The sequence below is a fragment of the Periplaneta americana genome, chromosome 14 (genome assembly GCF_040183065.1).
Source record: "Periplaneta americana isolate PAMFEO1 chromosome 14, P.americana_PAMFEO1_priV1, whole genome shotgun sequence".
NCBI lineage: Eukaryota > Metazoa > Arthropoda > Insecta > Blattodea > Blattidae > Periplaneta > Periplaneta americana.
Genome location: NC_091130.1, coordinates 80,743,031 through 80,769,322, shown reverse-complemented (window position 1 = coordinate 80,769,322; position 26,292 = coordinate 80,743,031). Strand labels below are relative to the sequence as shown.

Here is a 26,292-nt window from a genome sequence, read left to right as displayed (position 1 = left end):
GCACGGGTTCGATTCCCACTTGGGCTGATCACCTGGTTGGGTTTTTTTCGAGGTTTTCCACAACCATAATGCAAATGTCAGGTAATCTATGGCGAACTCTCGGCCTCATCCCACCAAATATCATCTCGCTATCACCAATTCCATCGACGCTAAATAACCTCATAGTTGATACAGCGTCATTAAATAACCAAGTAAAAAAAAAGTAAAAAAGCACTAGGCTAATTCAAGATACAAGTTGAGAAAAATGTGGGTCCAACCGCAACTGGTTAAACATAGTAATATTCTTTAGACATTGTTATACTTTAAAGAAGCCTAACAAACATTACAACTACAACCTGAAAAGAAATTGTAACATTAGGATATGAAAATATCATGGTAGGTACCTACAGTATAGACTCAATAAGTGTTTGAGCGTCAGTAAACTTTGTTCCATATAATCTGAGGCATCTTAAGGAGGGAGAGGAAGGTTGAGAGAGAAAGAGCGAGACCAAGACAGAGAGAATGGCAGAATAAGGAAACTGAAGATGACAAGTCTCATCCAACTAGAATTATCAAGATTCTGCTGCAATTATATATATCATCAGTTTACTCAGTCAGAGATTGTCTGGATCTGTCTATATAGTGACAGGCTGCTGACATATAGCATTGCTGAAAGTAAGTGCACTTACCTATAACTATGACAAGCTCAAGCTCAAGCTAGCAAATTCCCCTCAGTTTTTCATGTTTGGGGAATTTGCTCTTAACGAATCAAATACACTTTTTTCCTTGGATAATATATGAAATTCATGATTAATTATTTTATTTTAATTTCCCTAACATTTAAGGCCCTCCCCAACTTATATTTTTCCCCTGATTTTCCAGAATGTAGGGACCCTGTTTATTCTACATGCCAAATTGATTTAAAGGCTTAATTTTATAATTTTTAATAACTCTTCCAGTTAGGCTGATCAGATTTTTTATGGCCCAGCTGGGGACATCGGCAATTTCAAGAAAAACCACAAACACTTACCTAGTCACTCTCTGTTGAAAAGTGGGAGAAAATATATGTAACAGTAGATACAATGATAAAACTTTGCACACTAAATTTGTGGAGTACCTTAACGTTTTGAAGTAATTGCATAAACACACGTAACTCCTATATACAGATAATTATAGCCACTAAGAATTCAATTTCAGTACTGACGCATGTATGGAAGTCTTTCACATATTGTACACACTGAAGTCTAACACACACATTTTACAAGTACTTGTCTGAATAAGGTATCTTTTTAAGGATCTGTTCATTCCTATATAGCTTCACACCAAGTTCTTCAAATGAGGAATGAAAGTTTGTTTTCACTTGCAAGTCTAACAAAGCTTTAACTGTTTCAACTTTCTTTCTTGACTCTTCATGAGTCCAGACTGAGTTCACTGTAGAGAAAAGTCTTTCAACTGATGAATTACTGACTGGAAGACACATGATTAATCACACTATTTTGAGAAGATTTTCAAACGGAATGAAAATTTTTTTTAAATGTTGAAAAACATCATACCACTTTTCACCTATTGGTTTGTCACAAAAATTCTCATTTTTTGAACTACTTAAAAATGGATGCTGCGGCAGTTCTAACGCTTCTGCACAATGCGAATGCTAAGATGACCAAAGACAAAGATGTTATGTTTTTCTCGTAGAGTGCAGAATATGTCATACTGTGCTTGCTGGTTCTTGTATCTGATACTGAGAAGCGTTCAGAAATGTGCATGAATCGCAGCAGGTTCCATCATGATCCTTAAATATTTACGTGTAAAATGTTATTGAAATAAAATCAAAGCTTTTGGGGACAAAACAGGGACATTTGGTCCCCAGGAACAAGAACTCAAAATCGGGGACTATTCTTGGAAATCGGGGACGTCTGGTCATCCTACTTCTAGTTTGACATTTAATAAAAATGTCTTATATTTCATGAATTTGTGTTTTAATATTTATGGTTAGAGTATCAGTTTACTATGTGAAATATTATTTTTCATTTGACATTTAATAAAAATGTCTTATATTTCATGAATTTATGTTTTAATATTTATGGTTAGAGTATCAGTCTACTACATAAAATATTATTTTTCATTTTCTATTTATGTACTGTGTTTTATTAATTATATAGGTTATACTTAAAGATTGGAAAAATTCGCAGCCATAAATTCAACATATTTATTTAAATACAGAGTGAACCTTAAGTAATGTCATTAATTTCAAGGGGTTATTCTTTGAGACATTACGAACAAAAAAGTTTTAAACACAATTTTGTTCGTTTTTGCTTCCTTTAAAAAAAAATATATATTCTATGTGAAACACTTCATAGCGTGCTTTGGGAAAGCCATTGATTTAATTCCCAATATGCTCAGTCAATTTAAGAGAGCAGTGCATTATGATAATAAATGATTGAAAGAATTTTAGTTTTATCCTTTAAATGTGTAGAAATTTGATCCGAACAAATGTAACATTTTAAAATTCCTTCGCAGAACAAAAAGTTCCATTTGTTTGGATGAAATTCCTGCACATTTAAAGGATAAAACTAAATTTTTTTTCAATCATTTATTGTCAAGACTGATATAATGCTCTCTTAAACTGACTGAGCATATTGGGAATTAAATCAATGGCTTTCCCAAAACACGCAATGAAATGTTTCATATAAAACTTTTTTTTTCTCGAAAAGGAAGCAAAAATGAGCAAAATTGTATTTAACTTTTTTGTTCGTAATATCTCAAAGAATAACCCCTTGAAATTAATTACATTACTTATGGTTCACTCTGTATATATGAAGAGTACAGAGGAAAAACAAAATCACAATTCACTTAAGGGTGATGTCATCATCTAATTCTATTACTGAAAAATTTGTGTGTTTTTATTATCAAAACTATAAAGGAAAATTATCATCACAGATACAATTATCCTTTCCTACTTTTTTCATTAGGAACAGCAATAAGTTTTACAGTACCGGTAATATATTGAATTGGTGAACAGTATTGCCCTTAAGAGAATTGTGACTTTGACTGTTTTTCCCCTGTACTCTGCATATACATGTATCACAGATCACTACCAGGTTGCTAAGATGAGCATTTGCGCTGGTCACTACAAGGACACTCTATGAGGTGTGTTAAAATTATCGGACCTTAGGTCGACAAAAATATATTTATTCATACACAATAAATTTACTCTAAATCTCCTTCAATGTAGTCTCCTTGATAATGCACACACTCCTCCCAGTGGTACCATCAATGTTGTGAGCACTTCTGGAACACATCTTTTAGAATGGTGTTCTGCTGGACTGTCGCCTTCCACATGTCTTCCCTTGATTCAAATTGCGTCCATTTTAGCGGCATTTTCAACTTGGGGGAATAACCAAAAACCACATGGAGCAATGTCGGAGAAGTAGGGAGCCTGACGAATCACGGAAATGTTGTGTTTGGTAAAAAAAGTCGAGTCAGATGCGAGAAATGGGCAGGTGCATTTTTATAATGGAGCTGCCAAGCTGTCACTGCCCAGAAATCTGGTCAAAATTGAATGTACCGATCCAATGCTTACCCTCAACTTGTTTGCAAGTTCTCAGACTGTGATACAACGATTCTGCATGACTAAAGTCCGCAATTGGTCAAGGACATTGTCATTTCGGCTTGAGAGTCTACCAGGACATGGATCGCTGTCCACTGATGTGTGGCCATCTTTGAAGCAGTTGTACCACTCCTTTATTCATGAGGTACTCATGGCATCATCTCCAAAAGCATGTTGGATCTTGTGAATGGTTTCTACTTGGGTATCGCCAAGCTTTCGGCAAAATTTGAAACTGAAAAATAAATTTTATGCCATCCAGAAAGTCTCTTTACAACGCATTTTTTATTTACAATGAAGTCTTTAATATGGTACATTTTATTTTGAGGCAAACTTTACCAATGAAACGTGAACATCTGCAACAATGTTCAGTTTAATATTTCTACCTGGCGATAATTCGAACGAAAGTGAACACCTGCAACAATGCTTAGTAATTCGTTTACTTATCCCACTTAGTAAAAAACAGAGTTTAGAATCGTCAGAACATATTGGTCAGTTTCTGTATATACGTACATGTGAGTGGGTGATAGTGCGACTATTTTATCAAAAGTGCTTTATTTAGATTTTATCATGGACAAATTTTTAATTCGAAAAAGACAATCTGAATCCAGTTCTGGGTTAGATGAGAGCACTGCGAATTCAAATAATGTGATCGAAAATTACAAAAACGTTCATTGATTAAAGTTCTCGTTAACACTTTGTTAAAAACATAAAATTTACACTGTCACACGTTAAAAGTGTTAAAATTGTTTAAAAAGGTATTTACCTTCGACAGACGGCCCGTTTCAACGCTATTTGTCGTCGTCTTCAGTGTGTCTTGAACCACTGCTGATTTTGGCTCTGCGATGTGCAGTTGTCAATGGTAGGGGTGGGGATGTGTTGTTCCTATGGTGGGGGTTGGCTGTCTGTATGTTATGACGTATTATGATGTCAAACAATGTGTGCATATTGAACTGTAGTTGCGTATTAAGTATGTAATGTGGGTGTGCTATTGTATTCTTATATATTTCGTATTGTTCTAGGATATTTAACTGTAAACTTTTTGGTGTGATGTGTAAAATTTCCATATCTGTTTCTATAATATTGTAGTCATGATTATTGTCGATAATGTGATCTGCATAATTTGATGTAATGTAAGGTTTGGTTATAGCTTTAATATGTTCGTTGTATCTTGTATGAAAGGATCTTCCTGTCTGTCCTATGTAAAAATGTGGGCAACTATTGCATTTTAATTTATAAACTCCAGTTGAATTATATATATTTGAATGTTTAGTGTGGTTATTTAAGTATTTCTGTGTTGTATTATTTGTTTTGTATGCAATTTTGTACTTTAGTTTTCTGAATGAAGTTGCGATTTTGTGGGTATTCGTATTGTGATATGTTAATGTTATGTATTTATTCTCGCGTGCTGTTTGTGTTGGTTTGGTCTGTTTTTGTTTTGCCTTTTTTATTAGTGTGTCTATTATGTTAGGGTTGTATCCATTGTCTTGTGCTATATATTTTATTGTGTTTAATTCTTCCGTGTAGTTGTCTTTGTTCATTGGTATATTAATTAATCTGTGTATCATTGTACGGAAAGCTGCATGTTTATGTTGTATGGGATGATTTGATGAATTGTGTATATGTGTTGTGGTTGTAGTGGGTTTCCTATATATTTTGAATTCGTGTCTGTTATTTGTTTTGGTTATGGTGATGTCTAAGAAGTTTATAGCTTGCTTATGTTCCATTTCTACTGTATATTTTAATTTGGGGTGTATTTTGTTGAGTTGTTGATGTAGGTTTTCTATTTGTCTTTTGTTTCCATTATATAATACTATTATGTCATCTACATATCGATGCCAGTACATTATTTTCTCTGCGTGTTTGTTGTTGTCGGTATTTAGTATGTGTGTTTGTTCTATGTTGTGAAGAAAGATTTCAGCTAATATACTTGATATAGGTGAACCCACTGGTAATCCTTCAGTTTGTGTACAGTATTTATTGTTATGTGTGAAATAATTTTGTTTAGTAATAATTTCTGTGATGTGTAAAATTTCGTTAATATGAGTCTGTGGTATGTTATTTTTGATAAGCATTTCCCGAACTATTTCTAGTGTTTCTGTTACTGGTATAGATTTACGATGTCAAATGATGCTAATGTTGTATTGTGTGGAATGTGTTTGTGTTTTATTTTGTTAACTAAGTCTATGGTGTTGATTATTGTTGTTGGGTTTTCAAATTGTATACTATTTCTTATAATGTTGTCTATATATTTCGCTAATTTGTATGCTGGTGCATTCTTGTAGTTAATAAGAGGCCTGATTGGTATATTTTGTTTGTGAATTTTTGGTAATGCGTTTAGTTTAGGTGCGTGAGGTTTAATTTGTTTCAATTGTTGTTTTTTGTTGTTAGGTATGATGTGAGTGTTTTGATTTATTGTATTTTTGACTATTGTTTGATATTTTGTTGTTGGATCCGTTTTTATTTCTGTAATGTTATTTTCGTGAAAACATGTGTTAATTTTATCATTCATGTCTTGAGCATTCATTATTACAGTGCAATTACCCTTATCAGCTTTTACAAATGTCAAATTGTGTGCTTGTTGTTTCTCTCTTAATGTCTTTATTGTTTTAATTTCGTGCTTATAGGTTAAAGGTTTGTTTATTTTATCTATGTTTCTTAATAAATCTTGTCGGATGTATTCTTGGTGTTGTGGTTGTGTGTTTTGAATTGCTGTTTCTGCATTGATGATCATTTGCATTTGTTGTGTTCTTGGTGTCTTGTTATATTGTAGGTTATGTTTTAGTCCTTTTTCTAGTAATTTCGTTTCATTTTGGTTAAATGTTACGTTGGTATTGTTGAATATCTTAGGATGGAATTTGTGTGTGGTGTTGTATTTGGTTTTTTGTTTATGTGTTAATGTTGCCAGTTTGTTTCTATGTCGTTTCTTTATCTTATCACTTATTTGTGCTATTACTTTGTTCGTATGTAAAATAATTTCCTCTAATTGTATATGATGTACTATTTTTGTTAACTGCAAATATGTCTTATATGCATTTGTATTGTGTTTGTTTTTCATGTGATGTAAATATTTTATATTGTTTTGTATGTAGATTTTCTCTGCTGTAGCTTTTGTTTTCTGTGCTGGGTATGAATTGTTTTTTATGTTTATGTGTATGTAATTGGGTATTACGTCTCGTTTGAGGCATTCTTGATTAAATCTAATGTTGTGGGATGCGAAATATATAGACAACATTATAAGAAATAGTATACAATTTGAAAACCCAACAACAATAATCAACACCATAGACTTAGTTAACAAAATAAAACACAAACACATTCCACACAATACAACATTAGCATCATTTGACATCGTAAATCTATACCAGTAACAGAAACACTAGAAATACTTCGGGAAATGCTTATCAAAAATAACATACCACAGACTCATATTAACGAAATTTTACACATCACAGAAATTATTACTAAACAAAATTATTTCACACATAACAATAAATACTATACACAAACTGAAGGATTACCAATGGGTTCACCTATATCAAGTATATTAGCTGAAATCTTTCTTCACAACATAGAACAAACACACATACTAAATACCGACAACAACAAACACGCAGAGAAAATAATGTACTGGCATCGATATGTAGATGACATAATAGTATTATATAATGGAAACAAAAGACAAATAGAAAACCTACATCAACAACTCAACAAAATACACCCCAAATTAAAATATACAGTAGAAATGGAACATAAGCAAGCTATAAACTTCTTAGACATCACCATAACCAAAACAAATAACAGACAGGAATTCAAAATATATAGGAAACCCACTACAACCACAACACATATACACAATTCATCAAATCATCCCATACAACATAAACATGCAGCTTTCCGTACAATGACACACAGATTAATTAATATACCAATGAACAAAGACAACTACACGGAAGAATTAAACACAATAAAATATATAGCACAAGACAATGGATACAACCCTAACATAATAGACACACTAATAAAAAAGGCAAAACAAAAACAGACCAAACCAACACAAACAGCACGCGAGAATAAATACATAACATTAACATATCACAATACGAATACCCACAAAATCGCAACTTCATTCAGAAAACTAAAGTACAAAATTGCATACAAAACAAATAATACAATACAGAAATACTTAAATAACCACACTAAACATTCAAATATATATAATTCAACTGGAGTTTATAAATTAAAATGCAATAGTTGCCCACATTTTTACATAGGACAGACAGGAAGATCCTTTCATACAAGATACAACGAACATATTAAAGCTATAACCAAACCTTACATTACATCAAATTATGCAGATCACATTATCGACAATAATCATGACTACAATAATATAGAAACAGATATGGAAATTTTACACATCACACCAAAAAGTTTACAGTTAAATATCCTTGAACAATACGAAATATATAAGAATACAATAGCACACCCACATTACATACTTAATACGCAACTACAGTTCAATACGCACACATTGTTTGACATCATAATACGTCATAACATACAGACAGCCAACCCCCACCATAGGAACAACACACCCCCACCCCTACCATTGACAACTGCACATCGCAGAGCCAAAATCAGCAGTGGTTCAAGAGACACTGATGACGACGACAAATAGCGTCGAAACGGGCCGTCTGTCGAAGGTAAATACCTTTTTAAACAATTTTAACACTTTTAATGTGTGACAGTGTAAATTTTATGTTTACAAAAACGTACTGCATTTCGTAAATATAGTAATGAATACTTGTAATATGGTTTTACATTGCGTGGAGATGAATATAAACAAAATCCCGAAATTTTTTTTGTGTGAAAATGTTTTGTCGAATCAGTCAATGGTGCTGAATAAACTAAAAATGTATTTAGAACTGCCATTTTCAACTTCATTCTTGTGTGAATCTGCATTTTTCTAGCATGAAAATAGTAAAATCTAAAAAAACGGAACAAACTGCTGCATCTTAAAAGATGATTTAGGCTACGTCTTGGCCTATCAATCATAACGCCGCATATATAGAAACTCTGTGCAACTCACAAAGTGCAGACTTCACATTAATTTAAATACACGAGTTTTCAAAAACGATAATAAAAATTTTTTATCGGGCATCCAGTATAGATAGGTTGGGATTTTTGACACACAGGTATTGTAGCTTTGTTTTTTTTTTCTAATGCCACTCAAGTTGCTTTTCTTTTTCTTTTTTTAACATCGACCTATGTACAATACTGGATGTCTGACACTACATAGAAGTTATCAGTGCTTTTTTTCTAGCACTGTAACAACTTAGACCTTGAAAGTCTTAGTTGGACGAAAAGGAGGTTAAAAACGACAAAATCCCCATGCAATGAACAGAAATCATCACCCTGTTAGCTACAAAATATTCTACACAGAGTTCCACCATCTTTTCTCCAGAAAAAAAGCACTAGTTGTTATTATATTATTAGTATTAAAAACAAATAAGTGTGTCGCGATACCGTGTGCATTCAGTAAAGTGCGCGGTCAGTCAAAGAAGATTGGGAACCACTGGGTTGGGCAGAGAAATATGATTACAGATACTGTTGGTTTGAAGTGGATTGGGTGACAGAGTGAGGTGGTATCACTGATGGTCTCGTGAGAGCTTATTGTAGTACCTGTTTAATCTGCATCTGAGCCCAAAGGTTAGTGTGGCCTGACAATATTTAAAAAATTGGAACCAAGAATAATAAAAAATAGTTTATCACCATCACCTTCACTTGAAATGTTCGACTTTTTAGTATCACTAATCTATCCAGCACAACATCTTCATAGTTCCTCTTTTTTTCGCTTTTGTCGATGAGAGAGCTGAAGTACTGGGCATCCAGTACTGTTTTCATTAGGGTCCACAACTTCCTCTGGGCTTTCATTTACAGTTTCACCTCGAGTTTATCAATATTGCTACAATGATTCATATACTAGCAGAACCTCTAGTACAGGGCCGGGCATGAGAGCGGCTTCATATATCCAGCCAGAGCTGCTCTCGCTCCGTAAGGCACTTCAATTCCAAGCCAGAGCAGAACGCTCACGCAGTGGCGGACTCGCTTTATAGCTACCTTCTCTGCATTAATATAACAAGAGCCACGGTTGTTCTAGTCATTCAGTCTGTCAGTACATAATAGTTTATAAGGATATTACATCAATCTATTGTACAGTACAAACTTTATAACACTCTTATTAATTTAATGGAATAAACTTCGCTCTATGCACACACACAAATCATTAGGCTTATTTACATAACCCATACGCACATACTGCAATCTCCTCACCAAGGTTCTACGAGACAGGGGTATGGCTTCCACTTCCCATACTTGCTGTGGACAGAGGACAGAGTTCACCTGCCAATATAATTAAACATCGCTTGCTGAATTCACCTTCGTTGAATGTTTTCAATTCCCTTGCAATTTTGTGGCAAATTTTGTAGCTAATTCTCATAGCCAATTCACTAAGTGCATTATTATCATCCTGTTAATACATAATATAATATTATATGATATGATATATGATATGATATGATATGACAGCCTATATCATAAACTGTAATATACTATACTGTGATATAACATAATACTTGTATAATTTAAAATTATATATTACTAAATGTATAATAACTTATAATGCAATATAAATATCAAATAGATACTCTGATATAATGTACCTGAGAAACATTTTCTTTAAGTTGTTGCATTAATTTATGGCGTTCATTACCAACATATTTGTCATATTCAGTAGCATGTTGTAAAGAATAATGCCATTGGATATTGAACTTCTTAATCAGTTAGGTTATATTAAAAAAAATACTGCATTACTAATGTCATTTCGGAATATTATGTGATACAGTACTTATCATCAGCATTATCATGTTCATCAGCTGCTTTAATGTATGAGCGGAAGCTCCATCTTCAAAGTTCGCCATCATACTTCAGAGTCACCACTGCACCAATACTGCATGATGTACAGTATGCATACGTTACAACGCTCAGAAGAACCGCTCTTCAAAGCACACAGCGCTCATTTCTCAGAATCAGGTAATGTGCCCAGCCCTGCTCTAGTATTAACACAAGCAAATTCGTTCTGAGTCAGAGAACAACAGAACTGAATGCCTGTTCTCAGTGACGCAGAATGAATATGAACCTCTTTTGACATGCCGACAACTCTCTCAGAACCTCAGCAAAGCAAACATGTTCCTTCACCTTCGTTCCCTTTCTTTTTGCTCTTCAAATAGAGCAAATTTGTTTGTACATTTATATTCGTTCGGCTTCGTTCGATGTGTATAAACTCAGCTTAAGTTAGAACATTTGAGATACTATACACATCATATGGTAGTAAGCAAGAAAGAACATAGTGTGAAATAAATAAAAAGTATAAATAAATTCACATTGCCATCTTCATTTTGCACTATCTTCTCCACACTGTGCCATCCTTCTATCATTGCTTCTGCAACTCTAACCAAGCTTTCCCTTTCACATTCATATTGCAGTAGCCTTTGTCCTTAAAAGTATCACGCCATGGCATCGTGGTCTAAGGCATCCTGCCTAGGACTCGCGTTACTGAATGCGGGCTGGTTCGAGTCCTCATAGAGGAAGAAATTTTGTCATGAAATTTCGGCCAGTGTATTATTAATATTTGTCCTTTAAATCATATAAACATGGTCGGTGTTAAATTTTATCATAAATTTCTCTGTATCAAACATACTGGAGCAACAGTGCGCCCTTCTCTAAAGAAACAGACATTGGTGTGTTGTTGCAGCCTAGTCGTCCATGGCCATGTGATTTATGCACGACTATGTTGCAGGTCGCCACGTTAAGGTCGCCAGTCTTGCTGTAGCCTAACGTCAACCGCATATTGAAGCAGCCCACTAATTAAAGTCATAAATTTAACCAGTCATCATCCGATTCAGACTTCAGATCCAAGTAACGAGAGTATATAACTGCTATCCTTCTTAAAGGCTCTGCCTGGACTGGCGTCAATATGCAGTCATTGTTCCAACCCTACTCCTCTGCGATATTCTGTCTCCCCAACTATCCTGTGCTACCCTATGCTGCCTTCAATATGTGGCCAGCCTAAGAGGCCACCCATGATTTTTTAAGTATAATAATGGAAAAGCAAGGGCCACAAGTGTGGTCTATTAGTAGCAAGCAGGACTCTGCTTTGAGGTTGTGTTCTGGTGTGGGTTCGAAACCTGTTCAGGTTCTTCAAGGTTTTCATCATGTGTAAGGTGAATAGCAGGTAATCCATGATGAATATTAGATCTCATCTTACTAAAATACCACTCTGTGATCATTAATTCCAATGACTCTAATAGCTTCACATTGTACGAAATGTCGTTAAATAAGTGATTAAAAAAGAAACATAAACAAGAGAAACTTTTATAAGAATTAAAAACAAATATCTTACTGTAACTGATATGCGAAATATCCCTTACTATAACAGCCATTATTCTCTCTCATAGTTGCCTATGATTTTTTCAGTCCATTTCTATGGACGTGCATTCTTACGCCCACATCTTATCCAGTCTCCTCACTCTGTAACGGTAGTCAACCACATGACAGGCCAAATCGGCCCAGAAGGTGGTGAGAGATTAAGGCTCCCACCTTTACAATCAGCATTTAATGGCAACAGAAATGTCAGTCCTACATGCCTGCGACCTTTACACCCCTCCCCCCACCAAGGAAATGCCCCTGATACTCACTTCTGTTAGAGGTTGAGTAGACCCCAGAGCCATATTGCAGCCAGAAGGATTAGATCAATGGAAAAAAATCCACGACCCCATCGGGAATCGAACCCGTGATCTTCTGGCTTACAGCATTGCTCTTTAACCCTGATACTACCACACGAGTCCTTTCTGTATCACAGATATATTTCCCATTTTAGAAGTTCTATCGAGCCCATGATAAAGTATGCATTCTCTTAACCCATTCAGAAACTTCCTCTCACCAAAATTAAAACAGACTTTTTAGTGCAAACTCTCACATTACTACTATTTGACTATTGCGACGTATTACTTACAGACTTGGCACGAACAAGCTGCAGTGTGTGCAAAATGTATGTGTCAGATTAACCAGCAATGCTCGTTCTCTACTTCACAAGATTAGGGGCTGTCAGACAACTACTTTCACGAACAGGCTAAGCAATTTCTTACTGACGCAGTCAAATTGAAGTTATAATTATAATCATGATTGAGTTTAATAATTTCATTATATTTAGGTCTGATTAATATTATTATTATTATTATTATTATTATTATTATTATTATTATTATTATTATTATTATTATCATCATTACTCTTTTTACTATTATTATTACATAATTATTTTATTGGTATCTTGGGAAGATAAAAGGAATTGTTATTGTATTATATTAATAATTATGTATTAAGTATTGCATTATATTGTATTAATTATGTAATTTTCTATTATACTGGTTGAGTGGAAGAGAATGCTAAATGGCCTTAATTCTGCCAGTTAAAATAAAACATTATATTATTATTATTATTATTACAAACTTACAAATGGCTTTTAAGGAACCCGCAGGTTCATTGTCGCCCTCACATAAGCCTGCCATCAGTCCGTATCCTGTGCAAGATTAATCCAGTCTCTATCATCATATCCCACCTCCCTCAAATCCATTTTAATATTATCCTCTCATCTACGTCTCGGCCTCCCCAAAGGTCTTTTTCCCTCCGGTCTCCCAACTAACACACTATATGCATTTCTGGATTCGCCCATATGTGCTACATGCCTTGCCCATCTCAAACATCTGGATTTAATGTTCCTAATTATGTCAGGTGAGGAAAACAATGTGTGCAGTTATGCGTTGCATAACTTTCTCCATTCTCCTGTAACATCATCCCTCTTAGCCCCAAATATTTTCCTAAGAACCTTATTCTCAAACCCCTTAATCTCTGTTCCTCTCTCAAAGTGAGAGTCCAAGTTTCACAACCATAGAGAACCAGTAATATAACTGTTTTTTAAATTCTAACGTTCAGATTTTTTGACAGCAGACTAGATGACAAACGCGTCTCGACCGACCTATATTTATTCTGCGTTTAATTTCCTCCAGAGTGTCATTTATATTCGTTTATATGCAGTTTAAAAGCTGTGGAATAAAGAGGAGATTTTTTGCACAATAATACAATTATGGAGTTTGTTACAAAGACGACAATTTATCAGCACAAAGTATATTTCCATTATTATTTACAACATTTAATCATTAAGATATCAAGTCGTTATTCTTTCTCCAAATCTGGAATGTAAATCTGTGTGGGTAAATGTCAATTTAATCTGAACACAGTCTAACAAAGCCGAAGTAACGTAAAATGTCTCACACAATTAGCATATTTGGATTTCTCTGTTGTGACTGTAAGAGTTTATTATATGTTTTGATTTACTCAGCCTCATAGCATCAATAATGTAACATACTAGGAATTCACAGCTTCCACTCATGGAAAAGGGATTTGGATGTTATGAAACGTTACAAAAGAGGCAAAATCTTTTGTCGCTGACAGGCAGATCACCCGGAAAACACTGCCAATTGACAAGAAGAAAGCACAGACTTTAATTAACTTCAATCTTTGTGTGATTCTAATGAGGTGCACAGATGTACCTTCCACAGTACTTTGAATACAAAATGTACATAATATTAAACAAACATATAATCTTAAATTAATGACTGAGTATTTTTTTTAATTTCTTCAATACTCCGCAAGGGAAAGAGAGAATGTCTGCAACTGTGAATACACCAAATGACGTGGTCAGCACCAATCACTTAGATTTCAGGAGATCAACAGGAACTTCCAAAGGATTAAAACCTTGTATCTTGACCAGCTTACTGATCAGTTCCTCGGAAGGAGAAGCAAAACTCGTCTGCAATATAAAATAACACAAATACATTAATTATAGTGTGATACACATCATTTCACACGATTTTCTCATTACATACTATATGTTACAAATATACTGGGATGGAAGGCTATGCCTCATTCTTGTAACCAAGACATTTACAAGTACTTCTGTTTTCAGACAAAGCGAAGTTCTTCTGAAGACAGAAGTTAGCATTTTCATAAAACAGAAAATAAAATTTGAAAGAAATAACTTTTTAATGATTTTATAACATTGGAGTCAGCTTTTCTTCTGCTCGTGAGTACACAGCAATTCCCAGAACGCCATATTATTAGTAATAATTAAGAAATGAAGATATTCAATGAACCAGAGAATCTATGTACAGCAAGGGTTACCACATGTCTTGATTTTTGTAGGACAGTTCCGATTTCGATTTTGTTGTCCCATAGCCCATAATGGTGGGGTGTGATAGCATTTTTCCATCACACCTCCGGAAAAATCACTGTGACAGATAATGGCGATTTTGTTACAGTATGATTTTGTGTTTAGTTGATTCTTGGTGATTGCGATTGTCACATATAGTCATATAATCACAGTCGCTATCGTCGCTGTGTCACAATGGGCAGAGACAGCAATGTCTCTTACTATGACAGATAATTGAGATTTTGTAACAGTGTGATTTTTGTGTTCAGCTAATTCATGGTTATTGCAATGTTGCCGACTTATCTTGAATGTAACCAAACTACATGTATGAGTCGATTAGAGTTATAACTCGTTCCAAAACTGAAAATTTTCACAAATGAGGGAAAATATGTAATACTTGGAGACTATTTTCTTCACAATGAAGGTTAATAAATGAAAGAGCATTGATTAAAAACTACTAATCAGATTTGTAACCGCATTTATTTATACAGGAGTAAAAGTTATTTAGCTTTAAATTATCATACGAGTTTTGACAATGACCTTTGGATCATGAGTGTTCTGAGAGTGCTCCATCTGGAACATGTGAGTTTAGAAAGTGACCAGTTGGGGACATGTGGGATTTGACAGTAAGAAATTAAAATATTACACAAGAACATTGCCTCAAGCATTTTGTTAAATTCAATATAAAAAAAATAGGTGTTCAATTATTAAATTCTTTAGATGAGTAGCTACATTTTATAAAATAAAGTACAATATAAACTGAGGGGTCCAGTCAGAGAGAAAGATGTCACAAATCTTGAAATAGAGAAATTAAGTATTCTGAGAACAGTCTGAGAATTTATGGTGGAAATTTAAAACTCCATTGGGGTAAGCTACAGTATTGCAAGATATATTGCAATTATGACACAACATTCTAGAGACGGGGGAGAAAAAAAAAAAACTAAATTTTCTTAGAAAAGCAGGTTCTCCTCCTATTTGAGTCGACCACTCAATTTTGAGCCGAGCTCGAAGTGTCAGTCATCCACCTAGTACGTCACTTTGCCTGACAGAGTGCACTCAAACAGCATATCATAGATAGCGCCACTATTTCCTTTTATTTTCATACCTAAATTTCCTATTGGCCGGTTGGTTTAGTTAAACAAAAGAGAGAGAAAGGTGACGTTACTTGGCTACGCTCAGATATTTTTGACTTTACTCAGCAACCAGGCCGCGTACGGATAGCTACACATAGGAATCAGCATTCGTGCACTCAGGAGGCAGGGCTCGAATAGTAAACTACACTTTGCAACTTAAGTTCGTCATGTTAGATTGTTCGAGAATTGTTCATCATTAAATTTCACCTAGGAATCTACGGGTTACATGAAAGTTTGTTTGGAATATATCTTGGGATTCAGTGCTGTGATAAGTTGTATCAGATTTATTATTGGAGTAGTTAAATTAGGCTTGTGAAATTATTCCGATATTTGGTGGCATGTGTTTGCAATATATTGGTGGATCGTGTACGGAAATCACTCACTGATGACATGTCTTGGTTTAAGTAGTTGCGATTGTGTGCAGATATATAGTTTTGCTATGTGAGGTTGGATTGAAATTCCAAGACAGTTTTGGTGATATTGCGGTGATTACGATCTCTTTGCTTACATCGTAATAGGCGGTGTAATGAACTAGAACAGAATGGCTTTTGTAATTATTCTAGTACTTGCTACTCCATATTGGTTATCATTAGTTTCCACACGCTGGTATTCAGGAATCCGAGTGTATTGAGTTTCTGTTGCTATTCAAACGAGTATTCGTATTTGAAACTATCGTCGGTTACATATTATCGTATCTCTCTCTCTCTCTCTCTCTCTCTCTCTCTCTCTCTCTCTCTCTCTTTTGGGCATTATTTGATTGTAAGGTACAGAGATTATTATCAGTACTATGTGCAGAGTTTATGTGAGACATATGTTTAATTAGTTATCTGTATATTGATCAGCCGTGTAACAGTTTGATATTGGGTTATTTCTTTATGGTTACTGAGTCAATACATATTGAATTTGTTAGCTGCATTTTCATGGTTATTGTAATCTAATGGGGCACGCATTAGAAGTTATGATACTGGGTGGGCATTCATGTTAAAGTCTCATATGTTGTTGGATATATATTCTGATAATGTTCCAGCGCGCAAATGTTCTAATAGGTCAGGAACCTATTACTTGGAATTAGTTACAAAGATTGTATCATGACTTGTAGTTATATTGGCCCAGCTTGCTTAAAGTCTCGACGGTTCAGTGATTTGTTTATTGTATATTTGAGATTAATTTGCAATATCATTTCTTTTCATTTAACTTCATACTTAGATGTTACTCTCATTCTATCAATTCATGTATTTGTTATCCATTATTTGTTAATTATACTTGTTACTAAAAATTCACACTATTTATTTGTAAGTCTTCCACTGCACATATCCCAATCATCCGATACACCATCCACCTGGCGAATAACAACCCGGTAAAGAGGATGATCATGCCTCTCAATTTACAACCTACAAAAGAAATACTGATTATAAATTTCATCAAAACTCAAATTTTCCTGCCTACATTGCTTTATATCACAAGATTAACATCTGCATTAATTCCTATTATATGTTTAGTATTGTCCCATGGATGATTATTCACAGCACCATCAATGACATACACGCAGAACTTGACTTCCTCAAATTCTCTCTCTAGTGAGCACACAAAACTTTTTCAACATCCTGAATTTTTTCTAAAGAGATACCATTACTTGTTTCCAAACTTCCTGGGTAGATATCTAAACACTCCAAGATCATTTCTCTATGTGAGTTCACCACGCACAGTTCTATCTCCTATTCCGCGCTTTCTATAAATGCGCTTACATCTGGAAATTTGAAAATGCCATGAACCAGATTTTCGTAATGCTTTTTTCATACCATCCTTAAAGTCAACAACACTGGAGTCTTTTCCTACTAATTTAAGTGTTCCATGGCCTGAAATTATATCATATATTGTTTCAGGTTGTACTGTAACTTCTATCTTTTTAATTTTCCTTTCTATGTTTCCAAATACCCTATCCGGAGGAATATAGCTATGACCAGTGACTGGAAAAAACATCTTCAGTTCCTTTATATGTGGTGAGGCTTTTTGTGAAAGACATATCAAGGGTATTCAACCTATCAAAGACGCAAGAAGTTATTGTGTTAGAGTCTCTCTTAAATTCATTTTCTGTCCAATAATATCACGTGACATCACTAGGACCCACGCAGGATCAGAAAAGAATACTAACCTCGCTAATTTCGCATGGTTTCTTTCCGTTAATTCTGGAGCTGCTATATGTTTCCGTGGTCGTCCACTCTTTCCAACTAGTGATATATTCTCTACCATAATATTACGTTTACAAAATGCTCAATTACAGCCGCTAAATTCACTGATACTTATAAAAATAACACAGCACATGCAAGATACTCATCCAAAACCCTATTCTACACAAGAAGTGGAGAAGCAGGTGGGAATTACTGATTGGGGATTGGTCGAGAAGCAATATACAACAAAACTCACAAGATCCAGTGGATCGTCAGATTGGTTGGCACAGTTGGTATAGTGCTGGTCTTCTATGCCCGAGGTTGCGGGTTCGATCCCGGGCCAGGTCAATGGCATTTAAGTGTGCTTAAATGCGACAGACTCATGTCAGTAGATTTACTGACATGTAAAAGAATTCCTGTGTGACAAAATTCCGGCACACAGACGACGCTGATATAACCTCGGCAATTGCGAGGGTCGTTAAATAAAACATAACATTTAACATCCAGTGGATCATGAGACTTTTGACAGAAACCAGGAAGTCTGCCGCCAGTTTACAGAAACATCATGTAAGAAATGTGAAAAATTAACCTCTGAGTCATGTTCTACGCAGATTAACCGCATCAGAGCATGAGAATAAAATAAAAGGGTATCTCAATTTTTCATTTTTTGTAGCATGTGAGTTATGACTTCAACAGACTCATATAACTATACATCATTTGCTATCACGAGACAAAAAATGTTTATGTTTATCACTCTTCTGCGAATTGGCATACCAGTGTCATAAATAGTATATCAACAATACAGATTAGCGTGGGGGAGTAACAAATACGCTGTGAGCGGTATGCTAGAGTATCAAAGAGTTGAGTGAAGCGATAATAGATCCCAGTTATCAAATTAGTCTGAATCTTCTGAATTGGAGTTGTCTGGAGTGCTATCACATATGGTCATGTATGGTCACATATAATCACAGTCACCATCGTTATTACAATTCATACATTGGGTGGACATGGCGATTTCTCGGAGCTGTGATTTTCGAAAGACAGTCACTGTCGAAACCAGTGACAAACTCCTTATGATTTCAGATTTGATACTACCTATAAACAATTAGTTTTGAAGTGGAATGACAATAGTTGTCACAGTAGCTTAAAGAAATTTTGTCACAGTAGCTTACCATCTGACATACCCGATTCTATGGTATATACACATCGTAAATATAAAGGTCTTGATCTTTTTAGGATACGCTGGGAATCCTCCTCACTACAATATATTAACGGCTTAAGCGTATTACACAAAACTAATGATCTTTACATTACTTCCACCAGAGATCTTATTGAGGCGAGTAAAACATGTTTAAATAGCCTTAAATTAACTCCTGCTAAATCTTTTTTAAATAATCGTGAAAATTTTGTGGACTCTCGAAAAGTCAGAGATGCTTTAAAAGAAAAAGAAATTGAAAATTGGTATACATTGCAAAAAAAAGGTAAAGGAGTGATTCTTAACAAAGAGTTCCCCCCAGCAAACAGCTGGATAAGAAATCGTAAAGGTCTAACCCTCTCGGAATTGATAGACGCCCTTAAAATGGTAGGTTATGTCGCTCCGTTCTGAGCTGTACCAGATACAAGTCGGGATGGTAGGCACTGTCTCAGTGAGATTGAAACTCTTCCCCATATCCTTAGCTTCTGCCCCTTTAGTGAGGCTCTTTGCAACATCCGTCACCAGCTGTCCGTTCTATGCTGGCCGAGGCACTGAATGCAGTAGGGTTTACTGTCCATCAAGAGGTGCAGGGACTAGCCACACAAGGAAGTGTTCGGCAAATTGATATCAATGCCATTAAGAACAACTTGGCATACATTCTTGATCCCACCATCAGATTTGAGACACATGCAGATCAACCACAGATCAACGCATCTATGAACCAACAATCTCATTCTATAAAGATAAATATAGCCTGTCCCACATTGATGTAATAGGTCTCATGGTGGGAGCACGAGGTACCATACCCTCCTTCTTTGCCAACAAATGTAAAAACCTAGGGCTAACACACAGCACTGAGAAGGAAATAGCCATAGTGCCATCAAAGGATCGTTCAGATATTGAGAAATCACTTGTATGGAAGTGATAATGGAAATTTCAAGTTTCTTAACTGATGGCTATTGATTGGTTTAGATATCAATGTCAATAAATCCATAGCTATTATTTTTCTCGCGGCATATGGCATTCAAATCATTCTAACATATCTGATGATACTACTATCCCTTTCTTAACTGCAAGTGAGCACAAATGCTAGTTAGGTGTAAATTTTTCCGACGTTTTGTATATTCGATTCTCTAACCGTTTCAAACATAAATCATTTTACCTTTTAGGTGTGTTTCCAAATTATATGTAATACGCTTTGTCTGGCAACCTTTTCATATGGGAAGCTTAATTTATTATTATTATTATTATTATTATTATTATTATTATTATTATTATTATTATTATTATTATGATACAACAGAACCACTTACGGAAGTAAGACAACATTCCTGTGCAAAAGTAACAACTTGCAATTCTCCAGCCACATCTTGTGCTAAGTACAACAAAAAAATTGGGGAAGTGGATCTTAATGACTGGTTTGATCAAAGTATAAAGTCTCTGTTCGAAGTAAGAAAGTGATACTGGGCGATCACGAGAATCCTTGATATAATTGTAGTGAACACCTGGTGTGTCTATAAAAGGGTTCATCCTAATGATTCACTGTATTTGTAGAATTTTCAAAGAGTTATTGCAGTTTAGTTCATCAAGTCGAAGCCACCCTATATCTCAAGATGTAGAATAACTCAAAACAATGAGGGAAAAATATCAGGTGGCAGCTACAATTAAGGATGTGAGATACGATGGTAAACATCACTTCCTTAGCAAGAGAAATCAACAGAGAAGACATCAGAGAGAAGGCTGTAATCGAAGCTCTGTACATACTGTGTCAAATGTAATGCTACATCATGCAATCAATGTTTTCCTGTGTTTCATCCCCGAAATAAGTAAAATGAACAGTCAATACCACTCTGTAACATATTATGGGGAACAACATCAAATGCTTTGCTGAAGTCAAAATAAATGGAATCAATTTGACCCTGAGTTTCAACTATAGGCATAGCATAATTGAGATAAGATACTAAATTAGTAGTCGTAGATTTTCCTTTTGTAAAACCATGTTGAGCACAATTGATTTTGTTTTTCACATAAAAAGAAATATGTTTATGAATTATTTTTTCAAAAATTTTTGAGGAGTTATTGAGTAATAGCTTTATTACCACTCTTAAATATGGGAATAATAGATGCTACCTTCCAAAGAGAAGGATACAGCCCTGTTTTTAAACTCAAATTGAAAATATAGGTTAAAACAAGTAGGAAAATTTGAGAGCATCCTTTAATAATAAAATTAGGGATGCCATCCGTACCCATAGATTTATTTGGCTTGACATTTCTTATGGTCTTCCTGACATCATCACAAGAGATTACAGGAAGGGGTAAAAAGTTATTAATGTTACAATAACGACTGAGAAAATTAGAGTTATGGTTGATCTTAATTGATTTAAATTGACTAGCAAATGCATTTGCAATGATTTTTTTATCAGCAATGTGAACCCAATTAATAATAAATTCATTAGGAATGTTTTTCGATTTCCGAAAAGATTCTACATATATCCAAAATTTATTAGACTCTTTTTTTGAAACTATCATCAATGGATTGTAACCATTTAAATTTATCAGACTTAATCAAAGCCTTGATTTGTTTCTTATAGTAAGAGAAAATTTGATAGTGGTGATCAGATTCAATTTTTTTTAAAATTCCTATGTACTTTGTTTTTTTTCTTAATCGGTAGATGTAGGCTGTTTGAAAACCATTTTGGATAGTGCGACTTTTTCACAAAGATGACAGGGACAACTTTAGATATAGCATCATTAACGATTTTTGACAGGGAATTAGTAGCAACATTGACATCGGTAGTAAAATATATACAATTGCAATCAAAATTGTGGAGAGTGGAATAAAGACAGTGATAATCACCTTGAGAATAATTTAAATAAGATTGATTTTGTCTCTGTAATGGTGATGGTGAATTAACTCCCAGATCAATACAAATAGATGGGTGATGAACATCTTCCGAAACTAGCAAATGGTTAGCAAGATTAACTGGACAGTTATGGACATTTGTAAAGACAAGATCAAGAAGAGTTTTACTATTTCTCGTAAGATTAATTTGGTTTAGTTCTAGAAGACAAGAAGAGGAAAATAAATTCTGAGACTTAATTTTTGCATAGTAATGAATATCATTAAGTGTGCAACCAGATGCAGAAGTATTGAAATCACCGACAAAAACGATTCTAAAGTTGTGGGTATCAAGATTGTTTTCAATAAAATTTAGATAAGACTTTAAATGTTTATGATCTGTATAGGGTGGGAAATAATGATTACCAATTAGCAGATTACAACCATCAGGCATTTTAATTTTGATCCAAATGCATTCATTAACGAATTCTAAATCATATCTCCAACATGTAAAAGGTATCTGGTTACTAATAGCAGTTAAGACACCTCCACCTTTTATTTTGTTGGTATCTTCAAACAATCTGTCAGCACGGAACACAGTATAATTATTAGGAAACAAATTTGTACGAGGCGTGTTCTTAAAGTAAGTTCCAAAAGGGTGTAGTAAGTAAACGGGAAGATATTTACAAACCATTTTTGTCGCATTGTATTCCCCACACTTCAATTACTTCTCAACATAATCTCCACCATTATTGAGGCATTTATCTAGTTGTGGCACAAGTCTTTCTATCCCCCTCATTGTAGAATTTGCTCGCCTGCAATGTGAACCACTCCCTCACTGCTGTTTTCACTTCATCGTCGCCATCAAAACGTTGACCACCGAGGAACTTCTTGAGGTGCAGGAAGAGATGAAAGTCATTTGGAGCCAAATCCAGGCTGTAGGGGGTTTTGGTCAATTTGTTCCCAGCCAAATTTCGAGATGAGATTTTGGGTGTCACGAGCTGTGTGTGGCCGAGCATTGTCATGAAGCAACACAACTCCGTCGGTCAGCATCTCACGTCTCTTGTTCTGAATTGCGCGACGGAGCTTCTTCAAGGTTTGTCAATAGGTTTCTCTATTAATGGTTTCACCCCGAGGCAAGAATTCGATGAGTAGGACACCTTTTCTATCCCAAAAAACAGTGCACATGATCTTGTGTGTTGACATGGTTTGTTTGAATTTCTTTTTCCTTGACGATGCAGTCCATGGACTGCTGCTTTGATTCAGGTGTCATGTGAGACACTCAAGTCTCGTCACCTGTCATGATATGGTCAAGAAACTCATCACCTTGCTCAATGTAATGTGTGAGAAAGCTCAATGCACTGGAAGCTCGTTTGGTTTTGTGTTCCTTGGTGAGCATCTTGGGTACTCATCGTGAGCACAATTTTCGATATCGTAATCGATCTGTCACAATTTTTTAAAGAACACTCCGCGACATTTGGGAAAATTCAAGGAAAGCAAAGAAATTGTGAACCTCCTGTCCTCATGAATTTTTTCATCAACAGCACGCACCAAATCGTCACTGATCAAAGATTGCTGACCAGTATGCTGCTCATCATGCACAGAGATGCGGCCCTCATTGAAATTCCTAACCCATCTCCTGACCATTCCATCACTAATGGCATGATCACCATACACCTCACAAAGCTGACGAATGTCAGCAGGTTTGATGTTTCTCACATTCAAGAAACGGATAACAGACCGCATCTCACAGTTGGCGGGGTGCTCGATCACTTTAAACATTTCAACTGATCACAACTAACCACACACATGGACTTAAGCTCTGAAACTGCATGCACAGCTTGCTTGAGGACTGAAGAAGAAAACACGCATGCGCAAAATAACAATTGCAGCGATGAGACAGCTATTATTGAAAACGGAACTTACTTTAAGAACACGCCTCGTATTAACAACAGATTCGGATAATCATGTTTCAATGAGACATAATATCATTATTACTCACTTATATTTTGGAAAATTTCGTCACATTTCGTATTAAGTCCACAAACATTTTGATAAAAAAATCTCCAGATGATTATTGGAATTGCACATTAATAGTTAAGTGATAGCAGATAAGACTAAGAGGCATTTCCCTGAGAATCAACTGAATCTGAATTCGAAGAATGCGAGAAATCCTGTTCAGGTTTGAGTTTCCCAAAAAAAAGTGCAATTAGGCAACCAGCAGGCCAAACTTCAGGATTATTTATCGAATCAAAATCCCTTTCATCCACAGCTACATGGAAGGAAGAATAGGTTTGAAATTTGGTTTTGAGTTTAGTTACCAAGAGAGACGTAAGTATTAATTGATTTTCAAGAGAGTCCACTGTATTGTCAGAGCTAACTTTGGAACCGAATCTCGAAACAAACAGGGATTTAGTTCTGATTCGCTCAGGGACCATTTCAATGTTGCTAGTAGATGAGGTTATCATCTAGACTGCCTGGATATTGGAGAAGCTGAGTATGATGACTTCATGCAAAGTGGCAGTTCAACCTATAAGTGCCAGAAGTGTGTAAGTGCTCTGAAATCAGCACAGGGGGACAACACGCCAGTGCGTCCTATTACTCTAGGAGAGAAGAAGGTGATCTCACCTACACGTAAGCTTGTGTATAGTAATTTAATGCCTTTACCTAAAGGTGCTCTTGCAGTTCAGATTAAACAGTCAGACTAAATAGTGTTTCTTTAATGGACGTGGTTAGTGACATTTTGCTCTATATCAAGAATTTACAGAAAGACTTTAATGAACTGAAAAATGAAAATTTTGCCCTAAAAGAACAAATGGCCGAATTGTTATCAAGGGGCTGCTGCCTCCCTAAATCCTTTCATAATATTTCTTCTAATGGTCAACAATCTGTACAAGCTAATGACCCCAAGAAGTCTTGACTTAGAAAAGAAGTATGAAAATCCTGAGATCGTTTGAAAAAATATTTTGCAAACCTTGACTGCACACAATGCCTGCGACAATACAAGATTTAATCTATGGGCGTAACAGTGCACGAACTTTGCTTCTGGATATTTTTCTTTTACTTTTGCTTGTAGCCCCCTAACATGTCCTGCAAAAACTGCCGCTCCATTGTATGTTTGCCCTATTAGTTTACTGACGATATTATATTCATCAATACATTTGAAAATTATCTTAGCAAGCCCTTCAGGTGTGATAAGGGATGAGAGACTTTAAAGTACACGTGACTTGTGCATGCAAGCGACAACAGTAACGGGACCTGGAGACTTGCTTTTAATACTTCCCTCATCTCCTTTCTTTAGCTGGTAAACCCCGAAGAGACCTGAGCACTGAGGGTTATACTGTTCAGCCATCTTTGTTAAGTGACAAAAGATGGAATCAGTAGGGGAGAAAAGTTTACCACTTCCTGGAAACATATGTATTGCTGGAGAATAAGATTCTCAGCAAATATTTGTGTGAGGTGAAAATATATTTTTAATTCGCACAACCATTCTTTTTTGTTTTTTGGTATAATTTATGTGCAGTTTATTTTAAATGCATTAAAAATATAGAAAATGTACAATAACGACGTAAAAAGGCTAAAAAAGGCATTTAACCTTAAAATAGGCAACGGGAGCTAAAAAAGGCAAAATAAAAATTGGGTCTATTGTCCCCAAATGTGTGGAAAGTTGTTTATCTCTAATAGGTCTTTCATACATACACTCAGTTAAAAAAGGCATTTTACCTAACATCTGGACTCTAATAATGATAATCTAAGAAAGATGGCCTTGATCCCTCCATCAATGTCTTGGTTTTCCTTAATTTCTGTGTCCTCTTGGTCTATATGCTGAGGCTAATCTTGGAAGTCTCTCCCTTTCCATTCTTTGTACATTATTGTACTAATTATATTTATAAACTAGCTGTACCCATGCGCTCCGCTGCACTTGTTAGAAATAAATATAAAGTAATTACATTAAAATAGGACATATGGTCCAGGGAACATTCGTGTTTGATAGAAGGATAAATCGTTTAATATGTCACTTAATTTAAATTGTATTTAAATA

The 26,292-nt window shown here is 35.1% G+C and overlaps 1 protein-coding gene across 2 annotated transcripts in view; it reads right to left on the bottom strand.

The window, feature by feature from the left end:
- Positions 1-13,815: 13,815 nt before the first annotated feature.
- The window catches only part of LOC138713504 (uncharacterized), a 34,354-nt gene continuing 21,877 nt past the window's right edge, over positions 13,816-26,292 (bottom strand). For both annotated transcript variants that reach the window (XM_069845672.1, XM_069845671.1), the window contains exon 4: positions 13,816-14,516. In XM_069845672.1, coding sequence (XP_069701773.1) covers positions 14,415-14,516 — 102 coding nt within the window. In that variant the 3' untranslated portion in view covers positions 13,816-14,414. The remainder of the gene's footprint in view (positions 14,517-26,292) is intronic.